Raw genomic sequence first — 14,006 nt, forward strand, 5'->3', positions numbered from 1 at the left:
ATATTAACGCCTCTCTGAAACCTGCAGCAAAATCCCTTCATGCAGACGAGTCTTAAACGAGAGTCCCCATCTAAAAGAGGGAGATTTGGCAGGTTTGGAAAAGGGTGTGTGAGTGAGGGTCCACTACTGGGCAAAAGGCAGCTGAAATCAATGGCTCAAGAGCTAGGCTCATACTTACAGTTCCTCAAGGCAAGGAGAAGTCCTCAGCCACAACAGATAATCATCAAGCAAATTCCTGTCTAGCCACACTCCATCAGCCACCCCTAAAAGTGCAGCCTGGTTGGATGGCATATCTCTGCCCAGCACATGGATTATCTGTACTCTACCCACTGGGATAAAAGCAATTCTCTTCTCTCGAAAAAGATTGCGCTGTTAGCCTAACCTTATGCCAGGTGCATCACTTATGCAGTTGTCAGTTTTGTGCAAGCCATCTGCCTACAGAAACACCACACCCATCCCAAACTGGGGTGAGTCCGTGCATCAGTCTTTCTCTGTGAATTTTAATTCTCTGCCCAAGCCCCTGAGATACAGACTATCCCGCAAACACTTACGGGTATGCTTAACTTTACTACTGTAAGTAGTCCCATCGACTTGGTAGTAAAGTGAATTCTATGAATAACACTTTACAGGATCCGGGGATAGGGGCATGGTTTTTGTAAGTGCTGAGTACCCACAGCATCCACTGAACTCAGCCAGAGTTTTGGGTACACGGCACTTCTGCCAATCAAACCCTTAAATATCCTTCTGGGATTCAGCTAGAGCCACTAGATGTCCCTGCTTCTCTATTATCAGGAGGGCGAGCAGGGCATCCATGCTGTGTGACTATTTCAATAGATAGAAAGTTAGATTTCCAAAAAACCCACCTCAAGTGTGAGATTTTAAATGTCACATTGAAACCCACATAAGCAAAATCCTTCCTCCCAATAGGGAGAGGTTTTCAAATAAAACTGCCTTAGACTTAATCCAAAATTAGGATGTTTTCCTCCCGAAGAACGAGATGTGGCAGGTGCATGCCAGAAAGATCAGACACCTGGGTAAAAATAAATCTGCAGAAAGAAAACCCCACTCCCAAACTGTGCAACATATGGGATTAAATTGCCTTTCCTGCCCTCTACAGTCTGGGAGTATGTGTAATCCCATGGGCAAATTAGTGATAGAAAGGGAAGAGGGGGTGTTATGTGATTCATAGAGATCTACAGAATCATCATGCTCCCAGACTGCTAGGGGACTAATATACAGCAATGGTGCTATATAAATACAAAACTAAATCATACTAGTTAACAAGGGCTAGGTATCCTTCTGACATTGAAATAAAAACACTTGCTGCCTGCTGTACTGCTTCAGTGAAGACACGACCTACGCCACTGGGAGGAGTTCTCCCATTGGCATAGATCGGTCGATGGAGGAATTCTCCTGTCGCCCTCGCGCTGTCTACCCCAGGGGTTAGGTCAGTTTAAATGCGTTGCTCAGTTAAAACACTGCAGCTGCAGTGTTTTAAGTGCAGACAAGCCTTAAGTCCATACAAGACCTATATGTGCAGCATCCATAGGTGCATGGATAGTTTCTGTTTGTGTGCAGCACAAGGGAAAAGCATAAGCCAATGATATTGTAACAGGCAGCAAGTGTTTTTATTTCAGTGAAGACACGACCTACGCCACTGGGAGGAGTTCTCCCATTGGCATAGATCGGTCGATGGAGGAATTCTCCTGTCGCCCTCGCGCTGTCTACCCCAGGGGTTAGGTCAGTTTAAATGCGTTGCTCAGGGATGTGGATTTTTCACACCCCTGAGCTATGTAGTTATACCAACCTCATTTCCTAGGGTAGACCAGGCCTCAGGCCTTGCCTACATTTCAAAGTTTTGCTGGTTTAACTATGCTGGCTTAGTTAGGGCTGGTCTACGCAGAAAACTTACATCGACATCACAACGTCTCTCAGGGCTGTGGAAAATCCACACCCTGGTCAAGTAGTTAAGCCGATCCAGTCCCCGGTGTAGACAGCGCTAGGTCGGTTTAACTGCAGTGACAGGAGAGCCCCTCCCGTCGCTGTAGCGAGTGTCTACACTGAAGCACTGCAGTGGGGCAGCTGCTAAGTGCAGACTGAACCTCAAAGCGGCAAAAAAACCGTAGCGTAGATCCAGTTATAACCGTACAAAAGTGCTTATACCGTATCTACAGTAGGGCTTTTATTGGCATCCATGAAAGCTTATGCTCCAATATGTCTGTTAGTCTATAAGGTGCCACAGGACTCTTTGTCGCTTTTTACAGATCCAGACTAACACGGCTCCCCCTCTGATATGTTGGCAAAGTATTACACCACTGACATAGTTCACAGATTCCACTAATGCTGGTAAAACTTTTTACGTGTAAATCAGGCATAGGAAAAAGGGTGCTTTTTTCAATCACATTAGTTCCATGGAGTTAGCTAAACTCTAACGATTAAGGAGATGTCTGCACTATAAAAGTATGTCGACCTAACTTACGTCAGCATACAGCCACTGCAGTCATTAAATCACTCGTGTGTGTGTGTGCGCGCACACTTGGCTCCTTGTGTCCATGGTGCACGTCCTCACCAGGAGCGCTTATATCAATTGTACTGTCGGTGTAGAGCATTGTGGGATGGCTCCTGAAAGCCAGGAACAATCGGTAAGCAACACAGGATCTACACTGACACTGCGTCAACCTAACTACATTGACTGTGACTGTATGCCGCTTGGGAAGGTGACGTTACTAAATCAGCATATAGAGGCACTTACCTTGGCAGGAGCCAAATTTAACTGAAGATACTTCCAAAGCTAGGTCGATGCAGGGCTGCTTACATCAACCTAACCCTGTAGTATAGACCAGGCCTAAAAAAGTATTGTTTTTCCTAAGGCTTGTCTACACACAAAAGTTGTACTGCTTTAACTGTAGTGGATGGGTAAAGTGGTATAACCTCCGTAGTGTGACTACAGATATATCGGTATAAATGTGCTTATACAGGTACAGCTTTTTCCTTACAGGAAGAGGGATAAGCTGTATCAGTGTGAGGCACCATTATACCAGTGTAACTGTTCACACTATGGGCTGTACTGGTATAACTATTTTGGTTAAAAATCACATCCCTCTGTGACATAATGATACCAGCACAAAAACTGTGTGTATACCAGGCCCTAGTCTAGGCAAAGCCATAGGCACACTCACACCTTACTAAATACGCAAGAGCACCTCTGCCCCACACACCCTCCCCCCGCCGCCCGCAGGCTGTACACCCCATGCTATGCACACACTCTGACTGCGTCTACACTGCAAGTGCAGCACTGCAGCTATGGCGCTGTAGCATAGACGCTTCCTACACAGACCGAAGGGGTTTTTCCATTGATATAGTTAATCCACCCCTCTGAGAGGCTGGAGATAGGCTGACAGAAACCTAGCTGAGGTCAGCCTGATCCCCAGTGTTGACAAACTAGGACCTTATTATGCAATTTTTTTCATGTCCCTGGTCAATTTTTATATTTAAGTGTAGACCAGGCCTCACTTGCAAACAACTTTCCTGCCAACCTCCCATTCCCTTTCACACGCTAAATCTTATGCATTCACTCATGGGCTCTCTCACGCGTCCGCTCCTTAGCACCCACACGGCCTCTCTTTCTCGCACGCACTGCCCTCTCGCTCCCTCCTGCCGGCTCGAATCCGCATGGCTGCCGCGGGGCTGCACCACGTGTTAGCCAGCCGGCGCTGGACTACGTTTCCCGTGCTGCCCTGCGCCTGCCGCGCAGGCGCGCTACCCCTTTCCCCTCACCCGCTCGTTGGGCGCGGTCCCGGAGACCCCGTAGCGAGGCCAGGGTGCACGCGCAGCGGCGGTTGGCGGGCGGCGCTGAGGGGAAGAGGGGGCCGGAGCCGCCGTTGCGCAGCTCGGGAGGGAAGCGGAGCCCGTGACCTTCCGCTGCTGCCGCCGCCTGGGCCTGAGGGAGCCGGGCCCGGCCCGGACGCTGACTGGAGCCGCCGCCATGAACAACGTGGGAGGCGCCGACGAGATCGGGTGAGGGGGGCGGCGCGGCGGGCTGGGGCGGCTGAGGGGCTCCGGGGACGCCGAGCCGTTGGGGGGGGGGGGTTGTGCGAGGGAAGGGGAGGGGGAGCTGGGGGGATTCAGGGCGGGGGGAGCCCCCCAGTGAAGGGGCTAAGACCGGGCAGTTCCGGGGGCTGGGATATTGCCCCCCCCAGGCTGCCCCTGGCCACGAGCTGGCGGCTGACGCCATCCTGAGTCCTCGCGCATCTCATCAGGGGGGGGGGTTTCCCCTCCACGTGCTGCTCCCCCCCCCCCCAAGCCGGTCCCGCGCCTAGCCGGGGGCCTGGCGGCTGCAGGTGCTTCGCGCCGCGGCCCAAGGTCATAGGGGCTCCCTGCCAGCTCCGAAGCGGGAGCCTTTGCTCCCTCCTCCAGGCCGTGAATCGAAGCGTCCGCGGAGCCCCATTTCCGTGGGCCCGGGAGCATCCCATGTGTCTGGGGGGGGGGGATCGCAGCCTCGTAGGGCCCCTTGTCTGTGAGTGCTTGCCAGCCCAGCCGGGTCCCAGCTATGGGGTCCGCACAGACGTACCACGAAGCGGGTCTCATGGGACCAGAGCAACTGCGGCAGCCCTGCACCTCGCTTGTCCTCACCTTGATGGTGCCGAGGAAGATGCAAAATCTGCTGACAGTCTTGCCCCAGGGCAAGGAGTCCCTGACTCATCAGGCTTTGCCCACATCGTTTTCCCCCTTGTGTCGGGAGGTGCACGCTGAGGGTGAACGATGCATCTACATCTACCCCTCCAAGACTGGCAGGACAAAGACGGAAACAGAGAGTCTTTTTATCTTCCCTCTGCTTCCCTACTAGAGACGGGAACCTTGTACTGTGCCTCTGGTCTTTTAACCTTCCCTTCCACTGACAGGCTTCCACAGATCAGCTTCACATTAGGAATCTTGAATGGCTGAATTTAAAAAAGAAAAGTTCCCCTTGCTTTAAAGGCCTTCTGGGGACTTTGGCTATTTCAAATAGATAATGCCATATATGGCTCCCCATGGATTTAAGATAGCATTTTATATAATTTTCCATACACACTGCTCAAACATTTTACAATGTTAAGACTCGCAAGACAGTGGACGGTGCATGGGAGAATTGACAGAAAACTATAGAGTATTTTTACACAACACTGGTTGCCAAGTGTTTTGTTGTAGTGAAATGTAGCAACAGTTGACGGTGAATTTTTCCACCATGATAAACTGTTCATCCTTGTAAAAACTAAAATATACATAAAATCATAAACTAAAACCTTAGACGACATTGTCCAGGACTATACTCCTAGAATGGTTCATCTATTGTGTCCCTCTGTGTTTAAGTTCTGAACTAGCTCAGAAGTACAAGAGATGTAATAGTACTGAATACCTTGAAAATAACTTGTCTCAGTGAATGGTGTTTGCCCCTTGGGTTATGGTTATTGCATTTGCCTGTTCTGAAAGTATTATTTTTGTGTCCTGAGCCCCAATTACTGTTGAAACTAATTTATGAAATGCCCTCCCATGGGAGGGCATTGACAGCTGCATTTCTCAAAGTGACTAATTTGTTGCTCTGGAGTAACATGTTTAAAACAGGCTTATAAATACTGGGCAAAATATTATGTTAACTCACATTCTGGGCAATGGGCTTGTTGTGGATTGCAAATTGCTCATAATTTCACTCCCTGAGTTTATATTTAGGTGTGGAAGGATCAGATTTTAGTTGGTAAAAAACAATAATCATTAATTTCTTCATCCACTCAAAAATACTTAGAAGGGAAAGGTGAAAAAAATAGGATATGTTGCAGTTTTAGACAACTTACTATGATGTCAAGTCTGTTTGGCAGTCAACTAGAAATTAATCTTAAGAAATAAAAATTGTATTTTGGAAGCTGTTATAAATCTTCTGTGGCTGCCTAATTGACTAGAGTATGAGTCTTACCTTCTAATGCAAAAATGTAAGTTGATAACATTTTTTTAAAAGCTTAGAAACAAAATATGTGGGAGTAATTGAACTGTCAGCATTAACTTAAAAAAAGAACATTCCAAGCTTGTTGAACTACACCTCTACCCCGATATAACGCTGTCCTCGGGAGCCAAAAAATCTCACCGCTTTATAGATGAAACGGCGTTATATCGAACTTGCTTTGATCTGCCGGAGTGCGCAGTCTCTCTCCTCTCCTCCCCCCTCTCCCCCCGAGCGCTGCTTTACCGTATTATATCCGAATTCATGTTATATCGGGGTATAGGTGTAATTTGTATAGTGGGGAATATTGAATTGACAGATACTAGAAAGAAAAAAAGTTTTCATATTTTTGATCACTTATGTGTTTCCAGTAGGCTAACTGCTAAAGTTGATATGTGATAATCACTCTGAAGAAACAGTTTTAAATATTTATGGTATTACAATGTGTAAAATTATTAAAAAAAAATAAGATCTGAAAGATGTTCTGGGTCTGCTGGACTCAAAACATCTAATTTGAGAGATAATGCCTGAGAATGGAGTAGTAGAGTGCTTCTCCTGCCTTTTGATTATTCCGTCTGACATGGCTTCTATTTTCAAATCTCTTTGCTGCTCCTTGTGTCTTGAGATTTATTACTTTAGCTACCTATACTTCATGCTTACTGCCAAATATTACAGTTCTGACATTCATGGAAGCCTGGTAAACTCATATAATAAAATAAGACTTTGATTAGTTCACTGTCTTCCCGCTGTATTGAGAAATAGGGTAATGGTAATGAAGGGAGGGGAATTTGTGCCATACAGCACGTGGAATTTTAGTTTTGTAAATTTGGGATTTGTGGTTGAAAATATTTAATACCTGAGTATATAGTCTCATACTGCTATGAGCCCCTAAGACTCGTTCTCTCTCGACTACTGGTGAAACCTGCTTCTGTTATTTCATACCATATTGGTTATGATTGCCTATATAATTGAAGGGAAAACGACATGAGATTCCAAGGCAAATCACCTAGGTGATACATTATACACATAAGGGCTGTAATCCTTTGCACTAGCAGGGGCACATAGAGATTTTATGGATACTATTCACTGCAGTTACTACTTAAACTACTGTGTGCCAAAGAAAATGGTGTACTCCTGGAGGACTCTGTAGCCTACTGAAACTACATTGAAAACAGCTGATGTATTCATCAGCGAGGATATTAATTGGAGATTTAGTTTAATAAGTGTCTTTGTTATAGTTAATTCAAAACTTTCACATTGTTGAAAGTTTCAATTGTTGTGTAATATTTCTGGGCATAGTTAACACATTGACTCCAGAGGTGGGATGGAGCTGCTTTGCATGTCATATATTCCTCCTCCACTTGTATTGTCCCATGCAAACTACTCTGGGATGAGGTGAAGCATGCAAAATTTCAGAACAGTCTGCTTTGTTTGAGAGAAGTTAACTTCAGCCTTACTATGGGTTGATTACAGCAGCTCCATAATGTCAGTTGTTATATATAGCTTTGTGAAAACATTGATTTTTGTGTGTGTGAGAGAGAAGTACACTTGCACAATACTTGAACTGATGGCAAGAGTTTACTAACTACCTGTCCTTAAGTGTTTGTACAAGCAAAGCTGTAAATGGCCAAGCCTCAGCTTGTGTAAGACTCATGAGAACAGGTTGATGATGGTATAAGCTAAATGTTGCAAGATGAGCAATCCTCTTGCACTGTCCTTTCTTAAATATTTTGCTTCTGTCAGCTTTCCTTTATATATTGTGCCTGTATCCTTGTTTTAGGCAGGTGGGTTGGTTAAATAGGGTTTACTTTTGCTCAGTATATTAGAATCCATCCATCGCAGAGCTGAAGGCTAAGATTGTCTTGGCTTTTGCCATTCTATAGTATGCATATAAATAGAAGTGCTCTATTTACATACAGCTGCTGTAGTTGACCTTAGACAACCCTTCTTTTTTGTTTGAATATTTGTCTGTGAAGTGGCTAGAAATAATTTATAATGGAGTTGGAAGGTTTCAATGGTCATTATCGAGAAGGGGAACTCCCTGCAGTCAAACAACTAGATGGTCTGTCAGAAACCCACAGATGGTATATTTTTTTTTTATATTTGATAACCTGACATAGAATAGTTGTATGTGGCAGATGAAGAGCGTATTGCTAATCCAGAGTCCTTGGTTTAAAACTAAAGCTAAAATCGTTGCCTTTTTTATTTATAATATTTAATTGTGAATATTTTGTTATACACAAAACTACCTGATTTATTTTAAAAACATCTTTGTGTGGTTCCTATTAGGCATTATTAGAAACTTGGTTTTCACAGAATAGGTACAGCATAGGAAGGAGCAGTGAAGGCTCTCTTTTGGGGGGACCAGATCTAAGGAAGAGTGCAGTTCTCATCTTGGCCACTTTGGTGAGACTGCTAGCAAAACTGTTTTTGTATCTGCCTATGGGCAATTGGATGGAAAGAAATTTGCTTCACGCAGATAACCAAATAGACCATCTGGTGGTAGGCTTTAAAACCTTATCCAAACCAAAAAATGGCATGTTACTCGAAACTATTGTCAGCAATGTGTGGGTTCCTTTGAACTGATGCTGCAAACATTTCAATGCCTAGAGACAGGACAAAACCATTTTTAGCACCATTGTGGAAAACATTCTCAACATGTAAGCCTAGTTTAATAGTATCTTCCAGGAAATCTCCCTCTGTTGCGCACTACTGTGGGTGCAGCTTCACTGGTGGTAACAAATGGTGGGCGTGCCCAGGCATTTTTACTTTTGTATCATTTAGACCAGCTTTCGGCAGAGTTGGGTTATATAGCAGTTAAAACACTGAAGCCCTGTATATACTGGTATCAATGGTGAGGATATGGTTAATGATCATTCCCCCAAAACAATTTAAGTGTGGATGTAGTCAGTGTTTTTGTAAGAGTGCTGAAAATTGTCCTTTGTACACTGATAGTCGTTTTCTGGACTGGTTCATGTGAACCCACTGACAACTGTTCTCAGCAGCAAATCAGTTTTCTAGTGCAGATAAGGCTTATGTCATTGCTGATCTCGTCCATCTACGAACCAGTGACTTAGAGGTGAAATCCCTGATCCATCTAGGCAAATTTTAAAATACCATTTAATAAGATTAAAATTTGTACAATGTGTTAATTATTTTTAGACTCTGGAAACCTAAATTCTTAAAGCATTTTTATTTACTATCATTTGCTGAGCAGCTGAGGTAAGCTTGAGATGTCTTGGAGCAAGTTGGTGTAATGTGTGTTTTAAAAGAAATGCAAGAAAAATTAAAATTACAGCTCCTGGAATCAAATTTTAGCTCCTGAGGCTTGACTGCAGCCTTTTTCTAAACTGCTATACCTCCCTGGAGCTCCTAGCTCAAGTGAACAAGTGAAGTCTATGCTACCACTACTAATCTTCTTCTGTACAGCAGAATTATCCAAAATTCCTGATGATTAATTACTACTGCACTCACAATTCGGTAAATTAGCAACAGCTAAGATTACTGGTGCCTTATGGCAGCCATTGTTAGGGAGTAGCTGTTTGTTTAATAGAGCCAGTTTCTTCTGCATAAAGCAGGTGAGAGGAAGTTGCAACATTTTCTCATAGGGTAAAGTAGCTCTTTTTTTTTATCTACGGGCTGAGAATGGGAAAAATACAAATGAAACTTTCTCCTCTCATTGGGAGACACTTTTTTCTGACTTCAGCTGAGCTATACACTGCACTATAGCAAAGTGGAAAACAAAAACAATAGATCATTTCCTCTTTTCTCTGGAGAAAGATCATGAAAACAGGACATTTTCTTACGAAGTAGACCGCCCTGTCATATTAGTGTAAACTCAGTTACTTACTAAAATATAACAGGTGGACCTTTAAGATGCTGCTTCTGAGTAAGGGCCAAATGTTGGGATGGCCTTAAGTTAGCTTTTAATTATGGGATGCACTTTTTGTATATGTAGGGTTTTTTTAAAATGCTAAAATTGATATGCATGTGCATACAGTTGCAAATCAGGTAGTCCAGCGTCTGTGCACAAATAGAAATTTTGGGGCATGCTGTAACATGGAGAACTTCTGGGTACCAATTTAGATGCTGTTTTTGAAAACTTGCCCTTGACCTAGATTTCTGCTACATTTTAGTTTAAGAATTGGTAATTTTTTATAGTCTTAGTGTTTTGGTCCATAACTTCCTGATATACAACAGGCATGAGACTGTCCTCACTTGTTACTTTTAAACTGTATCATAAGGTGACATTGTAGGTATGGTTTCACAGTTCAGTATTAAGGAGTTTTCTGGTGGTTGATCTCAATCCTGGAAATCAGTACTCCAAAGTTCATTTTTTAATTCGGTGTCTGACTTTCATGACGGTGGACCGGTCACTTCTGTTTCACATTTTTCAAATCACAGGTGGATTAATAACTATTAAACACCTTGATGAACTCAAATGAAAGGCATTGTATGAATACATATGTCACTGTCATGCCTCTTGTCTTTGTAACAAAACTACAAATTCTGACCAACCAGCATACCTAAGCAATGCATTTTGATTGGTTTTCAAAGCTACCTATTGTGACAATTTTACTAAAACTAAATACCATATTTTAGTATTCCAGATGTTCAGTGCACGAAATGAAACTTGACCTGCTGTGTTCTGTTTTTAAAGTGGGGAGCACACAATTTAATGTTTGCCATTTGGTTTCAACTGCAGCAAAAATATTTTTCATAAGTTTGTTAAAATGGGCTTGTCTTCTTTACCTAGTGCCTGAAGGTTCCTAGGAAACGCCTTCTTATTACATCACAATCTTTTTTGAATGTCATATTTCATATAAACTTATTTTTGGAAACTAAAATAATTTAAGAACTTACTAATGAGTCTGAGAGTCATTAATTTCAAGTAATTTAAAAAAAAAAATCATTTCTAAAGTAAGATCAAACAAAACATGATGTGCTGACTGCACAGCAAAGTTTACAGAATTACTAGACTATGTATTTTCCTTGTGGGAAAGGCCTTGGCATTCTGTTCTGTTACCGTGAAGCAGAAATCTTTGCTATTGATTTTATGTGGAAGGTGCTCCGATACTATGGTAATGGGTAGCAGTATATAAGATAGTCTTCTCCTAACAGGCTCTTACCATAGCATAAAACTTTCTTCAGATACAACCAAATTAGCATGAATTTCCACTTTTATTTGGTATCTTGCGTTTATTCTTCAAGAAGAGAGACTACCATACAAAAATGGTGCAGTCTGCAGTCTTAGACTGCAAATCATTAATTTTGTGTTTCAAAAATTAGCTACGGAAGGATCTTTTTGTAGCCTGACTGTCAGGATAGCGGAGCCTAACTTCACTGCTCTTTAGTTTTCACCGCAGTTAACAAACAACTTGACCGAGATGCTATCAGGTTAGATTTTTCCCTAGAATGATGTAGCTATTGTGAAAATGAGCTTTCCAAGACCTAAAGACCAAACAATAGAAATGTTTCCCTGTTTTTTATGCCAATATACATTTTAAAAACTAAACTTTCCCCTGCAGTTTTTAACCTGAACTTTGTAGTTACTTTTCCTTTCACTTTCATTTATTAACTAGAATCTGACAGTAACCAAAAATGAATCTGACTTGTCTTCCAAGATAAGTGAAGTAGTAACATATAAGTAGCGAATAAATAATTACTTTTAATGTTTTGTTTGCTATGTAAGAATTTCTTTTTATGGATTTTTGGGTCTGACTTTGTCTCTTTCTGATTTTTGGGAGCCCAAAGACAAGTGGGTGTAATTCACCTAAAGGACCAACTCCAGCTCTCTGATTTGAGAGTGGGGGGAAATTCAAATGTTGTTCTCTAAGTTTATAATTAGGTCAAAGGAAAAGCGGTATACAGAAGTTCCAGGAGATTGGAATTAATGATGCCTGAATTTTTCATTATTGCGTCTAGTTCAATATGCTTTAAAGTGAAGCATGTGTCTTTTAGTCATGATTCCCATTGAGCTTTTACCATATGGCACACAAGAGAAATTTGCTATACCATTTCCCTGTGTGTACGCATTTATTGCTTGACATTTGGAAGTTGGTACAAGATAACTTTAGTAATTGAGGTGGAATAAATTTTCATACACCAGTAGTTTTAAAGATAGTCCCTTGAAGAAGGAAAGGTAAAGTGAAGTACATTAGAGAACTTGGGAAATCTGCTATAACATTTATTCTTACAAAGGGGATTCAGGGACTGCAGTATTTGCAGTGTTTACATATCCCATTGGATACTCTACAGTTATTAAAATCATCTGTTATCTAGTTGGGTTGTTATTTATCCTTCTTAACAATTTTGTATGTTGTGTTCAACATTCAGTGTTTAATGGGTTTATTAAAACAGTCACACTGGTGTTCTCTGAGCTTATTCTCAGAGGGTCCATGCAAGATCCTACGAACTACTTCAAACCCTTAACTCGGGAATAAAATGATGAGTAGATCCTTGCTCATACTCTCTGAACCATGGGGATTTTCACAACATGAACAACCCCACTTGGTCCCAAAAAGTAGATAAGTAAAGATATTTGGTGTTGTCTTCTTTCTTCTGGATATTTTAATGTTGTTAGACATATATTTTCTTTTATGAATGTCAAAACTATAGATGTTTGATTTGACTTCTGCTTTTCTGGCATATATCCTATCTGCTATTTCAAATGAGAATAAAATATATTCTTGGTATAAACGTGCAATCCTATACCTGTGGGATGCAGAAGAAATAATACTTCAGTGTTTTTAAATCCTTCACTATTCTAACAGTATGTAACATACCTGAAGATAATCTTGAAATAAAAATGGAAACTTAAAAGCAAAGGAGAAATGGATCTTCAGTGAGTAACAGGCCTTGAGTTCTTCAAAGTATGCTAAAATACTACATTAGCTAGATGAAAGCACAAACAGGTTGTGTATGTTATTACTTAAAATAAATGCATCATGTTTGATTCAGACCTCAGACTTTAACCACAATATGTTGTTTGAATTACAGAAAGTTGTTTGTGGGTGGCCTAGACTGGAGTACAACACAAGGTAAGTTATGTATTCTACAACCATTATACCAAAAAATTACAAAGGACAAAACTTTATACCTCATACTTTCTTATAAAGTAATATAGTAGTAACATCTCTAGAAAATTGAGTCTTTACTACTAATCTTCGATTTTGTTGTTTTTTAATGAATGACAGTAATAGAATTCCCGTAAAGAAACTTTAAATTTACGTTTCTCTCCTGACTGTGTTGTTCATCTTTACATTATGTCACTTTCATATCTCCTGGACAAGGATATGGGGAAATTTTATATTCCCTGGTTATGTTGGTTGATATTAGGAAAAGTTGGTTTTGATATCCCTTAAAGTGCTGACTCAGAAATAGCTGATCTCTGTTTTGAAAATTAATTTACTGCACTATTTTCTTCCATCTGCCTGAGTGGAGTTAAAACAATGAGCATCTTCTGTTTTCAGATACATGGCTAGTATATCCTCTTTAAATGATACAAATCATCAGATGCGAGGTTTTAGCAAGTGCATATTAGAAGATTTAGACATGTCAGTTTTACTAAAAGTTAAACTCTTTAATAGCTGGTTCTGCTTAATACCATATTTTTTAACAGAAACTCTCCGTAGCTACTTTTCCCAATATGGAGAAGTTGTAGACTGCGTAATAATGAAAGATAAAACAACAAACCAATCTCGAGGGTTTGGATTTGTCAAATTTAAAGATCCCAACTGCGTGGGAACAGTACTGGCCAGCAGACCACATACATTAGATGGCCGAAATGTAAGTTTACCTGTCACTTTGGTTTTAACTAATTAGAATATGACTAGGTCTTTAATATTTTTTTTAAATTGGTGAATTTAAAAGTAATTTGGGTGGTGGTTGACATATGAATAATTCAGGCTAGGTTTAATTCAATGACTGTTCCTTCCAAAATGTGTAATCTGGGGGTAACTTTTGTCAGAAGTGTTAAGTTTAGAGAATGGCATCCACAGGCGCTTTGAATGCATTTATTAGAGCAAAATATTCT

General features: G+C 41.4%; 1 protein-coding gene across 4 annotated transcripts in view; it reads left to right on the plus strand.

Annotated features, from left to right (window-relative positions):
* Positions 1–3,922: 3,922 nt before the first annotated feature.
* Positions 3,923–14,006, plus strand: part of DAZAP1 (DAZ associated protein 1) — a 35,425-nt gene continuing 25,341 nt past the window's right edge. For all 4 annotated transcript variants that reach the window (XM_065422088.1, XM_065422092.1, XM_065422089.1 and 1 more), the window contains exons 1-3: positions 3,923–4,017; positions 12,971–13,011; positions 13,593–13,759. In XM_065422088.1, the coding sequence (XP_065278160.1) occupies positions 3,986–4,017; positions 12,971–13,011; positions 13,593–13,759 (240 nt within the window). In that variant the 5' untranslated portion in view covers positions 3,923–3,985. The remainder of the gene's footprint in view (positions 4,018–12,970; positions 13,012–13,592; positions 13,760–14,006) is intronic.

The sequence above is a fragment of the Emys orbicularis genome, chromosome 24 (genome assembly GCF_028017835.1).
Source record: "Emys orbicularis isolate rEmyOrb1 chromosome 24, rEmyOrb1.hap1, whole genome shotgun sequence".
NCBI classification, from domain to species: Eukaryota; Metazoa; Chordata; order Testudines; family Emydidae; genus Emys; species Emys orbicularis.